We start from the raw sequence: 18549 nt of genomic DNA on the forward strand, positions 1-18549 counted from the left end.
TCCTTGTGCGCAAGTTTCACTCACGTCCTTTTTTATACGCTTTTATTAGGCGTCAACAAACAATATAAGCTGTACTACAAGCGAATGACTTGTTTGTACAATGATCTCCATCTAAGAAAGCATTACTTATGCAGACAACTTATCACACAGAGCCTCATTCTCAAGCCTTACACACATGCATCTCAGCAATCATGTGCGCCCGTCACATGCATCCCGTCACTTGTGACATGTGACATCACCTCCGCGTCGGCATCACATGCAGACGCAATTCATAATGAAGTTTGACAATAAAGTTTACTTATTCTCATGATAATATATAAAGATGAACGAGAATGAAAAGCCACAAGGCATGGCTTAATACAGTATACTCTTGTTAAACGGAACCTGTAGAAACCAGGAAAATATGCTCCGTTTAAAGGGACCCTGAAACGGTTTTTTAAAGTTTTGTCAGCGTTTAGGCAAGAGCATCCCTAAATCATTCGCACCAGAAATTAAGCGACGCACCGTGTACCAAGGCCACTACAGTCGAACCCACTTATAACGATCCCACATATAATGATCTATCGGTTATAACGACCATATTTGGGTGCACTTACGATTTTCCTATGCTAACCATTGAAGCTGCGTCCAGACATAGCGAACATTTTTCAAAGCCTCCTACTTTTACAACAAACACTTGAGACGCTGTCGCAGTAAAAATATGGCGCATACGAAGCGAAAAAACTTAAAGCATGCCTTCTAAAGCGTGACAGGGGCGTGCGCTCGCGCGTGCCCCGCTCCCATTTACTCGCGACTAAGATACCCAGATCGGCGAGCACCGCACGCAGATTTCGGACGCTGCGAGCGAGGTCGCTCACTTTCCACGCGTTTCTTCAGTGGTATTTTTTTTTTTTTTATAGATACTGCGATCTTTTTCAAGATCTTGGCAGCGTGGTACATAATAGGTGCACACAACAGAAAAATAGCAATGGGAAACAATCATATGAATTTCTTCACACATGCGCAGTGAGGAAAAAAAAAATAGTAGGCAGCATGAAGCCTTGCGGTCAGCTTTCGCACGGTGACCTTTCCTGACGCTGTTCTCTGTAGCTATAGTATACGACCGCCTGCGATGAACCAAACAATGCCTTGGAACGCAAGAAGGCATAAATGCAAGAAGTGATAACCGCGATAACTTTCCATCGCAAAAAGGTTCACTGTGTCCCTAAACTCGTCGAAAAAGTAGTCTGTTTTTTCGGTAACGGCAGAGACCGGTCGATCGGTGATTACGACTTCCACGCGATTGCGGCGATGCCTTCAATAAACGTGCCGTTATGCCTTATAGCCGACAACCTTATCACAGTCATCTGTAGATATCTGCTCGGCTGCGCGTGTGGCGTACACCGTACACTGCGGATTGACAGCGGTACGAGCGCCATGCTTAGCCATACTGACGTTTGCAAGTTTGCCGCCGCCGTGTCGTGCGAGACCGCTTTAAAGTGCGCGTCGCTTTGTAGAAACGAAAGTAGCACGCTGTTGTTGAGCAATGCGGGCACCGAGAAACGTCGATGCACTGACAGCGAGCGTATACTGCGTGTTTGACTAGGTGACAACTGAAGTGCGCCGCGAGAGCGTCGCGGAGGCGTAGTGCGCGTTGCTTGGAAAATTCTTGTTTTCGCCGCATTGACCGAAGAGGCTAGTCGCCACATCCGTGCATGATCCGGAGTGAAGCAAGCACGAAAAACGTACAAACGCACGCACACGGCATACAGCAAGCGGCCTGGCAGTGACTCCGCGACCCGAGTAGGCGACACGCTGCACGCAATTAGCCAGGGACGATCAGCTCCCCGTCGCGGTACCGCGCTTCGGTGAAACGGTGTCAGCTCATTGCAAAGGCGGTTAATTCACTCGTGAGCACGCAGCGGGCGTCGCTTCACGACGCGAAAAGGCTTAGCTTGTCACTGAAGGGGTTGTTAGCACTTTAATAAAAGTGCACAAAGGGAAAAAAAAAAAAACGGATTGGCCGCAAAGCGCACATTTTTAAGGGCGAGTCCATATACAACGAACTACTGACATAATGACCACTTTTCGCGACACTTTCGAGTTCGTTATAAACGGGTTCGACTGTATGGACAATTATATATACAGTAAACTCCCGTTAAGATGAACTCTGTTAAGACGAATTCTCGCTTATACCGAACAACACGGGACCACTTGTTTGGTTTCCCATAGACTCAATGCAAAAAAAAAAATTCGCTTAAGACGAACCGCCCAGCTGTACTCTTCTGAACTTTCGCGGTGATCGACAAGGCTAGCGATTCTGCGAAACGAACACTGCAGTCTTGTTGGGGCATTCAGGCGACCAAGAAAAAGGAAAAAAATGAAGACAGGTCAGCGCATAAAGCCGGTATCCCCCCTCACCCCCAGCCTGTGGGTGGGGGAGGTGTGGGCTTTATCAGCAAAGAAAGCAACAAAAGGAGTAGGGGGATTTATTTACAACTTGGACCCCCAAGCCAGTGCGTCCTTTTGTATTCCCCCCCCCCCCCCCCGTTCTTCGGTTTCCCAGCTGGAGTACAAAGGAGAACAGACAGAAGAACACAAGAGCTTGGGGCCCCTCCGCTGTAAGGGGAGTGGGAAAAAAAAAAGAAAGCGACAACAGAACAAAATTGGTCTGTGCATCACAATCGAGTACGAAACCGAAACCACGATTGCGATTGTGGCGCACTCCCGTCAGAAGGGTCAGGCGCATTGTCATCGCCATCACACAATGGCGGCCGAGCACATGTATTTTTTGGTCAATTTGCGTTGGTTCGCGTAGGACCTGTGCGCATTGTATTTGTTCCCAGTGAAGTGCAAATTGTGATGAGCAATTTTGATTGTGGAAGCGCACGACAAAGGAAGGCTGTTTTTCACAGTGAATATAGCTGCGTCGTGTCTTTTTCGTGTGCGCGAAGCTTGTGAGCGTGAGTAGCGCGATGGGATATCTTCAGCTGCACGTCGGTCAGGAAAAGTTACTGCGGGTCGAAAACGGGAAAATATCCGGACCTCGAAGAAAACCTTGCAGACTTTCTTAAGCAACTCGGCATATAATGACTGTCAATGCAACAGCACGCGACCGAGGCGTATCCAGAAGTGATCTTAGAGCCAGCAAAACAGGCTCACAGAAAAGGAACTGCCAGGACAATAAATTTTACATTCTTTGAAGGAAAATTGTGCTTGTCTCTTAATATTTTTTCAAATCGTCAACATAGGAGTGTGTTACAGTTTTATCATTAAAATGTGGTAGCAAATATCTTCATGAGTATTTTTATTTTTGAACACGCGAAATCGGGTGCTCGTAAGATTCGTGTAAATACTCTGCTTGAAGGCATAGCTTTTATCTAGATGAGCCAAATAAATGCTTTTTCTTGTCTTTTCGCCCCCACTGTAAGTCTACTCCATTCAGTGTTTTCAAGTAACATATTTGGATGCACTTGGCATATTAGCATGTCTCTTTTTGAGGGCACTTCTGATAAGCCGAACTCCTGATAAGACGAACAGATGACCGCCGTCCCTTCGAGTTCGTCTTAACGGGAGTCTACTGTATACCCTCCTCCTCACCCTGCCTTGCACCCTCAACTCACAGACACGCTGGCATCGCCGGCAATCGCAGCGCTGTCATAAGCACACTCGACGGTTTGAGCTTTGCCCAGTCATGGCCTCCGATATTGCGCGCCGACAGGTTGCGCGCAATCTTGAAGGCCCAGTGTGCCCGGCAGCACGCCGCTCGCGGAGTGGTTAATATTTGCTCCGACAGGTGCCGCCAAACTACCAGTTGATCATATTTTCAGTGATGCTACCGAGGACTTCCGATTTGGAGCAATTTTTGGAGCAGCAAAATTTCCGTTTTGGAGCACTATGGAGCAGCAAAAATTTTCATCTTGGAGCACTTTGGAGCAGATAATTTTACGTCCTGGAGTGCACTACAGAACCATATTGCATTAACATTCAAGCCCCTGAATATTATTATGGGGCTCTTAGGAAGGCTAGAAATATTTCGATTCATTGAAAATCTCATGGAAAAAATCATCTCAGGAGAACTCCATACTTCACTCGCTAATGAAAAAATAAGGGTTCATGCAGTTGAGTGTTCTGGATTAACCTCTTCGGCGATAATTTTCGACACTAACAAATAAACAGAATACCGGATCAATAAAATTGCATTTTATGAAGTAACACTCTAAATATATCTATGTGGTTATCAGCAGACATGGTAGACAAACGCCGCAATGTACAGCAGTGCCTCAATGCCAAAGAGCCACACTGTCCCTAATGCATTCCCCTAAGAAAACTCCAAGGCGAAAGCCAGGTTCTTTTTCTTCTCGATCGACGGGTAGATCCTCCCCCTCCCTCTCTGCAAGCTTTCTGCACCTCACCTGGTTTTGCGCTAGCTCCATGATCGGTGCACCGATCACCGAAGCAGTGTAAAGTGACGATGTCATGTGATGACGTCATCACGTGACGTCGCGATATATGACGCCATGATGACGTCACAAGTTTTGACGATCTATGACGTGATGATTATTTTTTGCATCAACCGATTGACGCCGCTGACGGTCAATTTTCGTGTTTGATAAAGCATCTAAGGCTTTCGCATTAATATTGCGGATTGAACGTTAACAGCCTGGCCGTGAACAACCTGGCCTTACATACCAAACTGTCCTCCACCATGTCACCTCTGTGCCATGCGCGAAACAGCTTCGCTTATCATCCACTTCACAGAGTGAAATGGCTCCTCAATTTTTTTTTATTTTTATTATGATAGCAATGATATGGACACATTCGGCGGATTTTTGCCGTCGCCGTTGCTGTAATTTTCCGTATAAAGTTCAAATTAATAACATCACCACGCGAATTCTAGCAGCGGGTAAAAGCTCGCGAGCGCTAGCGACGAACGCGGCTGAAGCGGAGATTAAACTAGCCGGCCGTCTGTCTCCGTCGCACGGAGAGCGTATGAGATAACATCTTCCCGCTTGCAGGCCTGCCGTCGATTGCTCATCAAACATAGAGGAAACGCCCCGCCCGTCTTTCGTAAGGAGCACGAGACGCCAGGGGAGCGGGGGGGGAACCGCATCGTTCGAAGGGTGCAGTCGCTTGCGCTATCTCGAGGCATCAGGAGACTGTTCGTAAACTTGCTGTGCTCCCAACGTTTACTTCGTGTTTAGAGAACTCAGAGCATGAAAACGCTTCGGTTCCTGGAGCGGCCATATTCCCTTAAACCAGCGTTTTGTTGAGTTACGCGAGATCGGATCCAAAAGAGTTAGCAGCTAGCCTTACCTCGTTTAACAATACAATTTGTTGGTATCGCATTCATAACTGAGTTTTTTTAACCGTCAGCTATTGACCCTCGAAAGCGAGGGGCGGATGTGTAATATGGCGTAGCCGCTTCACTGTGGGCCGTCAGCGACGGGCCCGCTACTGACAGCTGCGTATTGACAGCTGCGCTACTGACAGCTGCGTAAATACAATTTGGCGCACTCTGGCGCAGTTGGCGCAGGAGTGGAATCACTATTTTATTCTCCTGTATGGCGACAACCTGCAAAAGCATGCGGACAAACAAACAGAGTTCGAGAATGATCACCGATAAGCGTAAACCCTGGCAATGTGGTTGTGTCTTCAGGGGTGAAGTTAGAGCCGCAGACATGTGGATCGTGGCGTTGAACGGATAGCGAGAGTGCGACGCTCATTGCAGCGACGAGCTGAAGGGATTCCGCTCGCCAGATGCCTCACAAACATTGCACAATGTCGCAGCTACAAGTCACCGATTGCTAGATATGTGGTACACAACGCGGCTAGGGCAATTCATTTTGTCCAAGAAAAGAAACGTCGAGATAAACACTGTCGCTCAGCTCACGTCGACACAGAGCACGTTGTAACACAGGCAGACGACGCTCGTTGCCCACAGGAGGTTCAGTGACGTGGACTGGAAGTGGCCGGGGATCACAGCTGAGCCGCTGTGATCGGTGGCTATTCGCAGCTTTAAAGCCTTGTAATAAATTACACAGTTTACGCACATAGCTTAAATCGGTCTGTAAATGATCCTTACGACTTGCTCTACCAGCTTAATGTGTTCGTACAAAATCGTCAAAACTGCTTCAGGGTCCCTTAACAGGAGTTCCGTTTACCGAGAGCAACATGGTTGCAGAATTCAAGTACGAAACCAATCCTATTAGAAGCAGTTCTCCCATCTAAGCAGCAGTTCCGTATAAGGGATTTCCATTAACTTACAGTTTACTGTAGTGTTTTAACGTGTGCTGACAGTAAAGTTCTACAGATGCTGTGGGCCGGTGAGACAAGAATCGCCAAGAGCACAATGAATAGATTTATAATTATTCTGTAATCAAGAGGACTTCCTAGAAAATAGATGGAGCATCAGACTAACATCTTCACTATGCTTCCCTGCGGCCTCCGGCACCTCGAAAGGATAGAGACCTGTCGACCACATCCAAGAATTTGTCACCGAAGGCGATGCACAAATACGAGCTGAACGCCAAATCACTCACCAGCCATCTCGTTGGGGTGGGGCCGTTTGCCGGAGGAAGGAAAGACAATGCAATCCCGAATGTGGTGCAGCGCCGGAGCGTCTACGGCTTCTAGCTTGCGGATGTCGCCGATATGGACGCAGGGGTTCTTGGTCACAATCACACTGCCTGCGCAGAGAGTGCAAAAGGAAGGACCAATTTCTTGCATTTATACTCTTCAAAGTTCACACCCTTTGAGGTGAATACACATGCGCATAAACATCATGCACTGAAATGCTTGCATTTCCGTTCTTGAAAACTCTTTGTAATCATTCAACACGTGCAAAATTAAGGGGGGACGCGGCTTTCGTATCGCGCAAAATCGCAAAAAAATCGATTTTTTGAAAATCACATTTTCGGTTTCTGTAGCCCTTTTTCTATCTGATTCCAAAATATCTTCACTGAAAACCACCTAGAAGTGCTTTAAAAAATTAGTTGCGCGGGCTGAGGTGTCGAAAATTATTGTGGAGATCGCAAAAAAACAGTGCTTTTCAAAAATTTCTTGCTCCGCAACGGTACAACCGGGCGCCGCCATTTTGAGCTCGCCGTAAAGGGCATTTCTTCCTTTTCAAATTCCCCGCCTCAGCTGGCGCCTCCCTTTAAAAACAAGCGCACAAAAAGCAAATCTCTGAAGGTCGTTTCGAGGCCTCCGATTGGCCGCGTCCGCCATGTTGCTCCAGAACGCCTCGCCATTGGTCCGATGCTCGCTCCGAGAGGACAGCCGTCTGCTGCTTACGCGTCGCGATGTTACCTGATGTTACGACTGTCGAAAATCGCGCTACTTAGTGACGCGTTCACTTGTTCTGTATGCACGGGTAGACGATAATTTAGAATATGATTACCCTGTAGTTTGACAGCTGCAAGCGGAAGCGCCGTCATCAGTGTACGAGAGACGGTAGCGTGCCGCGCTCGTCGCGAACATCGCAGATGCGCGTCTCGGGTAGTTCAGCTTGTCAGCACTTCGTCCTCCGTGACGAAGAACTTCGCGGGACTACTCTTTGTACTCGCGATCGAACATGACGTGCTTTGAAACATCGGGCACCGCGGCCACGCACACCGCGACCGAGCTTGCTGCTCGGAGTCGTGGCTAGGCCTAACTCCGCTTACGGCGCTGGTTTACGAGACGAATCCGAACTTTGCGGGCACGGACATCGCGCTAGCGGACAAGCCGCACTGTGCTTCGTCGCAAGCAACAAATCGCATCGTCCGCTGGCTACTCGAAAGTGCGGATGAGCACTTTACGCATCGGCAGCGGACTCCCGGTCAAGCTCGTCGCGCATTGACCGCTCCGAGCAGCGGCTAGCAATTTCGCGCGTCGGCGCCGCAAAATGAGAGACCAAGTACGTTACGCGCGCCGATTTTTCGTCGCCGCGGCTGAGCACTGCGCATTGTCGCCGAATGCCGCCAGCCAGCATATAGTGCGCGACTTCCCGGACCCCGCGGCCGAGTACATCGGCATGAAAGAAAGCGCTGGTGATGCAATTTAGGCACGCTTGGATTCGTGCTTGGTATCGCCGCTAGCTCTGATGAATCTTCTAAAATAACGAAGCCTCGCAAATTACCGTTTCCGCGACCGAGTGGATGACGAAACGCATCACAGGCGAGGTTTGCAAATGAGTGTGGCGTGTGTGAAGCAGGGAGTTGAATTTATATCTGACCAACTCGCGTTATTGAATAAACTGCTCATATATTTCATCCCAGAAATGTTTGCAATAAGTGTGCCAATTTTCATGAAAACCTACGAAGGAATAAGAAAGTTGGTACTGAATGCCACGACCCCCACCTTAATTTTATTCAGAAGCTCACTGGAAAGAATGACCTCCGACACACATCCAATGTTTGATGGAGACAGTGATACTTCCCTGACTCTTTCTAAAGAAAGAACATACGGATTTATTCCATTGGCTAAAGAAGACTGTATAAATCATGTCAAAAAGAGGATGGGTACAGCTCTGCCAACACCTGTATCAAGAAGCAAAAAGATCAACCACTTGGAAAATGGGCCGGCCTGACTCAAGACCTGATTAATTTAAAAGACTGACTGGTTATGGTATGGCTATCCGTGACAAAGTTGACATTGATGACATGCAAAAGGCCATAATGGCAACGTTCCATCATGTCACCTCGAGAGATGAGGAGCCACGCCATGAATTCTGCCCACTTGGGTCCCTGAGCTGGTGCAAGTACCGTGCTGCAGAAGCTGAAGGCAAGGCTCCACCACCGCACACGTATAAATTGGCAGCACTGCATTGCTGCCAGTCTACTAAAACCTGACCACCCTCAGTTGCGCGGCTGTTGCCAAAAAAAAAAGTCAAAATGCGGCCGAGAGTCTTCATTCGGTAGTTTGGTCAATTCTACCAGAAGAGCTAAACGCTTCACTGGTTGCCGCCGAAACAGCTGTCAATGAGGCAGTCTGCAAGTATAATACTGGCACTCTCCATGCTTATAGGGAGTTTTGTGCATCACTTGGCCCGAAGCCTGGAAAGCACTCCATTCAATGAGCTGCAGAGAAGGATGCCACACGGGAAAAAAAAGGCATCAAAAGTGCACCAAAGCAAGCACCAAATGCTCAAGAGACCTCACATCACTAAGAACACCAAAAACTATAATCCTGGTGCATTCCAGATCACTGGACGCAAGGTGAACTTCGAGAGCCGTTTTCTCAAAAGTGCCTTCTTGCCTGCCTGCCAAGTTTGCGCAGCCATTTTCTTCCTAACCGTTTGGCCTATTTTGACTCCGTTTCTTTTGTCATGTTTCTTAGACTACAATGCATGTCGTGACATTCTTTCTTTCTCACTTTGACGCTTTGTAATTTTACGAAGTGACTACTCGTTCATCCCAAGAGTGTGCCCGATTTGAAGGTGTCAAAAGAATCGCAATGCAAGAATATTGTGTTGCAAAAAAATAAAGCAAGAATGTCATGACACTCAGCGTGCATTTAGCTATGCAACAAATATTCACCTAGCCTTCTAGTCCTTTTTTTAAACTCTCCAGGCATTGCGCAAAGTGCAAGAAAATGCAAGAAGTAAAAATTTAATTGAATAAAAAGTTCTGAAGATATCACTCTGAAACTTTTTTAGAAGCAGCAGGGAGACATGCTGAATATTTGTACCAATTTTCATCAACATCTGTTAAGTTATAAGAAAGTTGGTTTTCCAAAGCCACGTCCCCCCTTAAGACGGCATCGTGCCATGAAGCCGTACCTTTGAGGACAATGTACTCATCGTCAGGCGTGTAGTGTGCCAAGTCCCGTGAATACTGGACAAACACTTGGCCATACTGCAAGGTGCCGGTCTCGTCCATGACGCCAAACATCGTGCGGCCATAGTCGGGAGGCACCGTAATGCTTGCCTTCTCTCGCAGCTGCTCTGCAGTACACAGGAACAGTGAGCAACAGTCAAGGGGGTGGCACCGTAATCTCACACTACACATGGACAACACACATTCCTTAAAGGGACATTAAAGAGAAACAATGAATCGGTTTAGATCGCTAAATTGTGCTCTGAGAACTCTAATGTTGTTAATTTCGCCATCATAGGTTTATTAATAGAGGGGAAAATTAAGTTCAAAGTTTCATCTTTAAATTTCGCGCCGAAATCTCCCCGTATGACATTACGGATTTCAAAGTGTATTTATCATATTCTGGCACCATTGACTCAACAAGATTACCCCAAACTTGGTATGTTAAGTCTATGGCCCCCTCAGAGGACAATGTACTTCATTTTTACTAGGGGTGTGCGAATATTCGAAATTTCGAATATTTTTCGAAAAGGGTTTGCTATTCGATTCGCACTGGAATTTTACTATTTGAATTATTCGAACTTCCCAAAAACAAATACAGTCAACATCCGATTGAAAGTGACCCCTTCAGATTTTCAATATGCTTCATCTCATTACACTCTCGTATTGCGGCAAAGCTGCCTTTCAATCTCCGTTGCGGTCGAACTTTGCCAAGACACAGTCTATATCCGATTGGAAGCTGTCCCTAGAGTTTCAATATGCTTCACCTCATCACACCCCAGCATTGCGGCAAAGCTGCCTTTCAAGCTCAGTTACGGTCGAACTTTGCCAAGAGACAGTCAACGTCCGATTGAAAGTGGTCTCTAGATTTGCAATATGCTTCACCTCATCACAACCCCGTATTGCGGCAAAGCTGCCTCTCACGCTCTGCTACGGTCGCAAATGTGCTAACTCAAGAAAACGCTGGTTCCAACATGGAGACGAAAGATGTGGCAGAGGTGGGGGCTCAATTAATGCTGTTATGGACCTGAAATTTGGGCAGGAAGTCCGAAAAATCGGAAGCCGACGCTTTTTAGCATCCAAAATTTCAGATGTTCTTATATATCGACGTCTACGAGGCAGATTTGGAACTCCGGACTTAAAGAGAGCACACCCTTGTCCGCCACATCAGTTGAGTTTCCACAGAAGTTGAAAGAGGAGGAGAGGCTGATGAAATGGCATCTTTGCCTATCACGTGTGAAGCATCGTCGGCAACACTTTGGTTGCACCAAATCATGTACATAAATAAAATTTCAGCCTCTACATTGGAAAACTATGAAACACCACCCCTCCAGTGCTTCATCAACCTAGCGAAAAGAAACACTTTCATGTTGCTATCTCATAAGAATATGCTTAGGAATCCTCTCTAACTGCAATTTCGCTTCGAAGTATTCGAAAATTATTCTAGAAATATTCGAGAAATATTCGAAAAATATTCGATTCGATTCGCACTCACACTTCAATATTCGAATTCGCTTCGCACCCAATATTTTGCTATTCACACAGCTCTAATTTTTACTGATTAGGAACTACGTAGTCCCTAGTAAGCGCCATCAAAACATGTGACGTCACGGCGAATGGTGCGGTAACTTCAAGGTGGTGTCGCCACCCACATTTTGTTTTTGTGCGTTATCTCGCTTACTAAGCGTCTTCTCGCTCGCAGCAAGCATGGTGTTTTTGGTATCGTGAAAGAGTACTTTACTAATATGAAAAAAATCGTTTTGCTCTTTGGTGTCCCTTTAACAAAATTTCAGTAGCCATGGTTGACTAAGCTTGTGCAAATATTCGAGCACTTCGAATATTCGAACGAATATTAAGTATTCAAATTCGCTTTGATTTGAATTTAAATTATTGGAAATTTCAAAGTATTCGAAATGAACGAATAGGTGTATATTAGTCAGCATGTAACCCCCCCTGTAAAGGCGGTTTCACTACAGTGGAGGGGTGCTATACCGTGAATGCACCTTTCTAGGAAAAATCCGCACTGCCGCGAAGCTTACTTTAAGGTTAAATAAATGTATTACCCTCATTCATTATTTTTAAAAGCTTGTTATACTAGCCTATATGCTCCAAGTATAATAAATTTTAAAATGTAACATATTTTACAGGTTATCGCTTGCATTCTACCAAAAGTCAAATCCTGCTACTATTCAAAGTTGCTTCCACTTCCCTCGAACCAAAAAGAATGACATTTGCACATGCCTTGTTTCAATTTTTAAAGAATATTGTGCAGGTTAGTTGGGTCTTGACAAACATGCTCATTTTTCTTTATAACATGTGATATATACTACTTGAATTCGATTCGAAATTATTCGACCAAATCACTATTCGCTTCAAATTCGCTTCGAACCTAGAATTTACTATTCGCACAAGCCTAGTTATGACGAAGTCGTTCTACATGAGTTCCAGCTGTCTGTGTCATGGCTGACCAGGGTGCATGGGGAAACCTAACAGGCTTGCGTGCATCTGCCTATGAGGAGGAAATGCTGCGGACTTCTAAAGCTGTACCCGACTACAGTCAACTACCAATTTTTTGGACGCCTGATCTTTCAGACATGCTAGAAAATTCGGATGCTTTCGCGGCACCGTCACAAGCCCCATAAACGTCAATGTATAAAAACATCCGAAATTTCGGATGCTGAAACATTTTGGCGTCCGATTTTTCGGACTTTCTGCCCAAATTTCATGTTTGAAATGGCATTAATTAAAGCACACACCGCGGCCATCAACTTGTAGGTTTGAACCAGCGCTTTCGCCAGGCAATCTGTTTGTAGCCATAGCAGTGTCCGTAAGTCAGCTTTGCCGCAATGCTTGCATATTATGGGGTGAAGCATACCAAGAATCCGAAGGGGCCACTATCACGGCGCAGTGAAGCGGTGTCTTTACGGATAAGCACCGGAAATGCAAGGAGACGTGAAGGCGACAGGCAGCAAACGCGCCAGTACGACTTAATTGCTGACAAACCCTTTATGATAAGCACCTTCAGCTAACTGCTTGGAAGTGCATGTGGCCTAGCGCACTTGTAAGCATACTGCCCGCTTTTAATAGGCAACAACCCAAATGCACCATGCCGCCGTTCATGCTACCTCATTGTGCGAGGCCGCTAAGTGCGCTGCACAGATGCATTGCCTTCACAAATGAAAGCAGCTCGCCATCGCCGTGCCCATGTGCAGTCAGGAACGAATGGGCATCATGAACACTTTCATGACAAACGTGTGCGCACAGTACAGCAAGCGCCCCGGTAGTGACGGTGTCAGCTTAGTTGGCGATGTGCTGCACACAACTAGAAAAGATCGGCTTCACACGGTAGCAAGTGCTGCATATGAGCGGAGATACAGCAATGAGTGTGCACACATCGGGGGAAGCCAGACGATTTGTCCGCTCCATGCGAGACAGCCGTAATCCATTCTGCGCTTTGCTGATATTAGCGGCGCTCATCACGAGACGCGAATTTGCAATTGGTGCTTGGCACGTAGTTAAGTGCTTGCGGCAGGTACCGAATGTACTCACAAGAGCCTGGACGCACACCAAAACGTCTGATAAGTGTACTGGGAGGCAGTGACGCTATTTCGGACGTGGCTGTGGCGCTTTGATTGCTTGAGCGAAATAAAAAAGCATGAATTCATTTTTTTGAACTGCCCGATTTTTCGGACGATTTCGCGGTCCCTAGGGAGTCCGAAAAATCTGACATTGAGTGTATACACTTTCCACCCTGCGGGCAACCCATGCCTTGGAATACCATTTTTCGCAAGTCTGTGTGGCAATTTAAAATAATTGCGATTGCTTCCGTCCCCATAACATGGTGTTCTCATTTCTATTACCAAGTGACATCATCTGGGCGGTTGTCAGTCCCTTTAAAATAGCAAGACGGACTGTACTTACGGAGACACCGCTGGTGCAAAGTCCAGAGGAGGGAGCGAAAGAAGGGCTCAGCGTGCAGATCCAGCCCCGCTCCCGCCAACTCCTTGTAAGGCAGCCGCAACGCGCACTCCTCATGTAGTAGGCGCGCGGCCGCGGTGTCCTCAAAGAGGCTGTCCGTGTAAGGAGCGAGACAGTCCTGTTGCATCTTGAGGAACACGGAGTCTTCAATGCTGCGCAGATTTCCACGCGTCTTCTTCTGACTCAAGATTGTGATCATGGGGCGGTTGAGCTTCGTGGGACCTGCCAGACAAGAGACAGGACAACCGGTGCGTTCAACCGAACGCAGAGCGAAAGCACGCTGGCATCAAGCACAACACGCAGAAGTCGTCCTCTGCTGCCTTAGGATATCCCCTTGAGACTCAATGTCCTTGAGACGCAATGGACATAAACTTGTTTTTGCCCATTCTTTGAACTACCGTATACTGCCAATTATAAGTCAACGTTTCTTTCATAAAAATGACCTCCCCAAGTTTGGGGGTCGACCTACAATCGGAGTCGACCTATACACGGACCCATAAGGTAGACTTATCCGTGGGGTCTGACGAAAGGTCATTGTCCTCGGATTCGCTGCTATTTGACGCATCAATAACACCAGCTGCAGGGCAGCGGAGTCGCGGGAACTACTACAGTAGAACCCCGCTGATACGTTTTTGAAGGGACCGTAGAAAATAAACGTAAGAGACGGGAAACGCAAGAGCCGAAAAACAGGAAAAACGACAAAATATTTAGTGGCACAGAATTTTATTTCGATGCTTACGTGCAGCACGAAAATTGGCGCGCTCAGCAGCGATCTAGTCGACGGATAGAAACGCGGAGCCGGGGACGGCCTCATCCACAGAAATGTAATCAACGTATGTGATTTTTTTAACACCAACAGCTGTAGGCATGAAAGAACTAAGCACACGCAATCACGACCAGCGCCGCGAGTCCGACCGCGAACCGCGCGCACGACCATGCGAGCTCCAACCAGCTCGGAACTCCTCTCGTCCTCCGACAAATAACGATGATGATGAGTCTACGCCAACGCGATGGCAGAAGTAAATACCTATCTCGAAGGCCTTGCTTTTACAAACAATACGTCATAGACGCCATGTTTGTGCAATACAAATCTCAAAGGCTATGCTTTTGTCAATAGTAAATGCCAATCTCGAAGGCCTTGCTTTCGCGAGCAATTACGTCATAGACGCCATCTTTGCAATGTGAATCTCGAAGGCCATGCTTTTGTTTGCATCAATCGAAAAATCCTGTTGCTTGCGCCTCTAATGAGCCTAATGTTACGGTCAAATCAGGAAAAGCTGCGTGAAAATGCACCGTGGCCGCTCTCTTCGGTAGTCACTCGGTCGGCTCCGAATGCACTTCGCGACGTATAATACGGGAACGTCCGACAGTTACGACGTAACAGCGGGGTTCCCAATACATTGTATCCTATGGGAGCTATGCCGGGACCGGCGGAAAACGACGTAACAGCCGGGAAAACGCAGCAGTGAGGAACGTAACAGCGGGGTTCTACTGTATCTCCCAACACGCGTGCACCGCTTCCGGAGCCAGACATTTTTTCGATCTGCTGCAACGATCACTAAAGTACAGCGAAACCACGTGAAACTACAGAGCACGTTTAAAAATCACCACCGCGCAGCATTAATGCGAACTGCTTGGGAAACAAGGTCTCGAAAGCAGCATTTCAAACCTTTGATAGAGGGCTAACGATGCAGTGCTTTCTTTCGGTGCGTGAATATTCTATGTACTTACAGCTGAAAAAGTACTCTTCGTGTTTATGTATTATCTCTGCAATTACCTATAGAAAAACCATTCGAAGAACCTTCATGTGTAAACATGAGAGTTGTTTTTTTCTGGTGAGCCTTGAGTATTGCAAGTGTCCTATATGCAGAATTTTATTGTTTGTGTTTATCTCAACGAAGTGCTTAGTGTACACGGCATGACATTCTCATTTCAGTGACGTTATCTTACAGCTATGCATTGTATTCGCGGTGAAAGAAAAGCTGTGTAGTAGCCTTATTTCACCTGGCCATTGAATAATACGCGTTTCTTCAAACGTTATGTGCTGCTGCATAAACTGACCATCACCTTCATGTGGTTGCCGCCAGCTAACTGTCAAGTAGTGGTCAAGTGCCAAATAATGTGTCTCTCTTATTAGTGCGATGTACTGCTTACTCTGCTAAATCTGCTTTTTAATTTTGTTTATCAGTAGTGAAGGTATCCAGCATTCCATGTAAATTTGTGCAACATCTGAGCATATACTCGTATATATCTAGTTATTTTGTGTTTCGTATTAGTACAGCGGTTAATTAGTTCATTGCATTATTATTCCATATTTAGGTATTTTGCACATCTTCATTGTTTTTGCCATGCACCGACATTTAACCTACATTTCTTTAAATTTCATGACTCTGTCACATCAGAAGCTCCTGTGCACTTTGGTCAGTATTGTACTAAACAAAAATCGTGTTACTTATATGTGTATACGTCAAAGGGCCTACACATTTTAAAGTGTTTCATTATTAAACGTAGCGCAAAAAACACGGACACAGTAAAGGAGCAACATACACAGCGCTGACTCCTTCACTCGTCCGTGTTTTTTGCGCTACGTTTAATAATGGTATACACTCAAATCTCATTATAACAAAGCCGCATCTGCCACAAAAATAACTTCGTTATATCCGAAACTTCGTTATAAACGTTTATTTGTAACACTGTAGCTATGACAAGACTATTCTTCATTTACTTCGTTATAACCGATAATTCCTTATATCCATGTTCGTTATAACGAGGTTTGAGTGTATTGCCAACTCGCCCAGCAAAACGTCCTTCTGAAGTTCAATGTGTTCTATGTTTCATTTCCAATTTCTGAACGTTACAATGAACTTTTGTGTTGTTTAATCATGGACACACTGTGCATTCTTTCCTTCTGTTCTTCTCCAGAACTTGTATCGTGCCGTATTATGTGCGAATCTTGAGTTTCGGAAACGGAGCAATAAAACGAAGTCAAAGATATGGCATGGGTGGAAGTCATCCCTTATGCTTTGGATCATGCAGGCTGCGTGCATTCAAACGCACTGCGCACCACAAGTGGACAGAAAAAAATTCGGCAAATCCCACGCACTGTGGGAATCGATGTAATGCGAAGCAGCCAGCAAAGAGCTGCATACATCGCCTTGTTTGTCTTTGAGCCAAATGAAATCATTCGTGCCATGGCACCTAGTCCACCATATACCGCACGTTTGCCATACACACATGCATGCACAATTTAGTATACACCATGCCAATGAAACGCGAGCGAAATGGCCGCGAGTGCACCATGAGTATAGCATGTAAATCATGCCATACATGACATGCATATCATGGTTTTTCATGTTACCACCTGTCACTAATGTTCATCATACAGTCACATCGCGCAATACCAGTTCTGGTGTATATCAAGCTAGCAAAACGGCCGCGAATGCACCATGAGCGTGGCATGCAAATCATGACATACATGACATGCATGTCATGGTTTTCATGTTACCACCTGTTATTCATGCTCTTCATACAGTCACATCGCGCAATTTTGGTGCATATCAATCTAGCGAAACAGCCATGAGTGCGCCATGAGCATGGCATGTAAATCATGTAGTACATGTCATGCATGTCATGATTTTCATGTTACCACGCCTCATTTACGTTCGTCATATAGTCACTGCGCGCAATACCAATATTGGTGTACATCAAGCTAGCGACGCGGCTGCGAATGCATCATGAGCGTGGCATGTAAATCATGACATACATGACATGCATGTCATGGTTTTCATCTTACCAACTGGTATTAATGTTCTTCATACAGTCACTTCGCACAATACCAATTTTGGTGTACATCAATCTACTGAAACGGCCGCTAGCGCACCATGAGCGTGGCATGTAAATCAGGTCGTACATGACTTGCATGTCATGATTTTCATGTTACCACCTCTCACGTACGTTCGTCATACGCTCGTGTCGCGCAATACCAATTTTGGTGTATATCATGCAAGCGAACGGCCGCGAATGCACCATGAGCGTGGCATGTAAATCATGACATACATGTCATGGATGTCATGGTTTTCATGTTACCACCTGTTATTCACGCTCTTCATACAGTCACATCGCATAATACCAATTTTGGTGTATATCAATCTAGCGAAACGACCGCGAGTGCGCCATGAGTGTGGCATGTAAATCATGTCGTACATGACATGCATGTCATGATTTTCATGTTACCACGTGTCAGTTATGTTCGTCATACAGAAATGTCTCGTCATACCAGTTTTCGTATATATCCCTTCAGTTAAACGGCCAGCGATGCGCCCAGAGACCCATGTCATGTAATATCATGCTGCACAGACATGGCGCGTCATGATTTGCATGTTAGGACTATTCATTATGTCGTTATGAATTCTTGTCACGCCGTACCAATTTGGGTGTATATGAATTAACGGGAACTGCCGCAAGACGCTAAGGCCGTGGCATGTAACATCAGTGCATGTTCATGACATGCGTGTCACCGATGTTTCAATGATATGAACCAGGTGCATTTATGTCTGTAATACGGCCATGTTATGTACAACACCAAGTTATGGATATACATCTGATTAACGAAACGGCCAGGAGGAGCACCAAAGTCGTAGGCGGCTAGATAGATAGATAGATAGAATTACGCTCAAAGTCGCAGGAAGTTCTCTAAGAAATGCTTCGCATTTAAAACATTTGAATGCACGGACCTAGCACGCGTAAAAAAAGAAAACTGCGCCAACAACCTGAAAAGAAAGAAAAAAAACGG

At 46.1% G+C, this 18549-nt stretch overlaps 1 protein-coding gene across 1 annotated transcript in view; it reads right to left on the reverse strand.

Annotated features, from left to right (window-relative positions):
• Positions 1 to 18549, reverse strand: part of LOC119405482 (uncharacterized) — a 50475-nt gene that overhangs the window by 14853 nt on the left and 17073 nt on the right. The window contains 3 exon segments of the mRNA XM_037672315.2: positions 6522 to 6668; positions 9743 to 9907; positions 13701 to 13979. Coding sequence (XP_037528243.1) covers positions 6522 to 6668; positions 9743 to 9907; positions 13701 to 13979 — 591 coding nt within the window.

This window comes from Rhipicephalus sanguineus, chromosome 9, assembly GCF_013339695.2.
Source record: "Rhipicephalus sanguineus isolate Rsan-2018 chromosome 9, BIME_Rsan_1.4, whole genome shotgun sequence".
Lineage (NCBI taxonomy): Eukaryota > Metazoa > Arthropoda > Arachnida > Ixodida > Ixodidae > Rhipicephalus > Rhipicephalus sanguineus.